This window comes from Belonocnema kinseyi, chromosome 1 (genome assembly GCF_010883055.1).
Source record: "Belonocnema kinseyi isolate 2016_QV_RU_SX_M_011 chromosome 1, B_treatae_v1, whole genome shotgun sequence".
NCBI classification, from domain to species: Eukaryota; Metazoa; Arthropoda; class Insecta; order Hymenoptera; family Cynipidae; genus Belonocnema; species Belonocnema kinseyi.
This window is the reverse complement of record NC_046657.1, coordinates 129,398,025-129,399,043: the sequence shown is the minus strand read 5'-3', so window position 1 is coordinate 129,399,043 and position 1,019 is coordinate 129,398,025. Positions and strand designations below refer to the sequence as shown.

General features: G+C 27.4%; 1 protein-coding gene across 2 annotated transcripts in view; it reads right to left on the bottom strand.

The window, feature by feature from the left end:
* LOC117183124 (enhancer of polycomb homolog 1) overlaps nt 1-1,019 on the bottom strand; it is a 73,338-nt gene that overhangs the window by 62,457 nt on the left and 9,862 nt on the right. For both annotated transcript variants that reach the window (XM_033376311.1, XM_033376320.1), the window contains exon 2: nt 620-758. In XM_033376311.1, coding sequence (XP_033232202.1) covers nt 620-758 — 139 coding nt within the window. The remainder of the gene's footprint in view (nt 1-619; nt 759-1,019) is intronic.

The window sequence follows — 1,019 nt, the reverse complement described above, 5'->3', positions numbered from 1 at the left end:
AAATGGTTCACAAAAAAAATAGGCACGAAAAATCACGTTTTTTTTTGTTTAAACTGCATTTTGGGATAATCAGAAAATTTTTTGAGGAATTTCATTGGCACCATCGGAAAGAGGAGATCTTAAGCAATAAAAATATATGTGTCTCAATTTTTTCTAGTGTCAAATAGTCTTAGTTATTGGCCGTTGAAAAGCTGTGTACCGGTAGTGGCGTTTTGGCCGTTTAAGGGTTAATTTCGAATGTTTTCAAACAATTTTAGTCGTAAATTAAATTTGTTCAAATCAAACAATTAAAATTGCTATTTTTCTTAATTAATATATTTTAAACTTAAACAATATTTTTAACTTAATGAAAGCCTTTAATTATGAATATATTAAAAAATTATGAATATATTAACATAAAGATTCAACTGATTATTTAAAAAACTGTTGAAATCAAACTTCGTCAGATTATATTTTAATTTGTAAAATTCCTAATAAAAAAATTAAAAAATTCACTGTCATTTCCCTGTCTCATACAATTTCCAGTTTCCCCTATATATAAATATAAACTAATACAAAATATCCAATAAATAATAAATTTAAAAAAAATTATAATAATTATAATAATTTATTAACTTACGCTGCATGTGTATAAGTTGTCGAGGTAGCTTGTAGTCTGCGGGGTAAATTTTGTCGTAGGCTTCGTCATTTTCTAAGCTTGTAACCTCGGGGGTTGGAATGATTAAGCCCTTACTCATCGCTCTTTGGAGATGGTGCTCCTAAAAAAAATTCCGAGAAAAAAATACAATTTTATAATCTATTAATTAATTTTCAATTATCAGGTACAATTTCGTCATCAATTTACGGTTTACCGATCGTTTTTCAAACCGAAAACGCTTTCTTTTTCTCCTAAATAAATAAATAGAATAAATAATCATTTATAATACGAGGGTGGATTGATAAGTTTCCGGCCTGACCAAGAAAAACAACGTTTTTAAGAATTTTTTTTTTTTATTTCTCAACATAATCTCCTCCAAGGC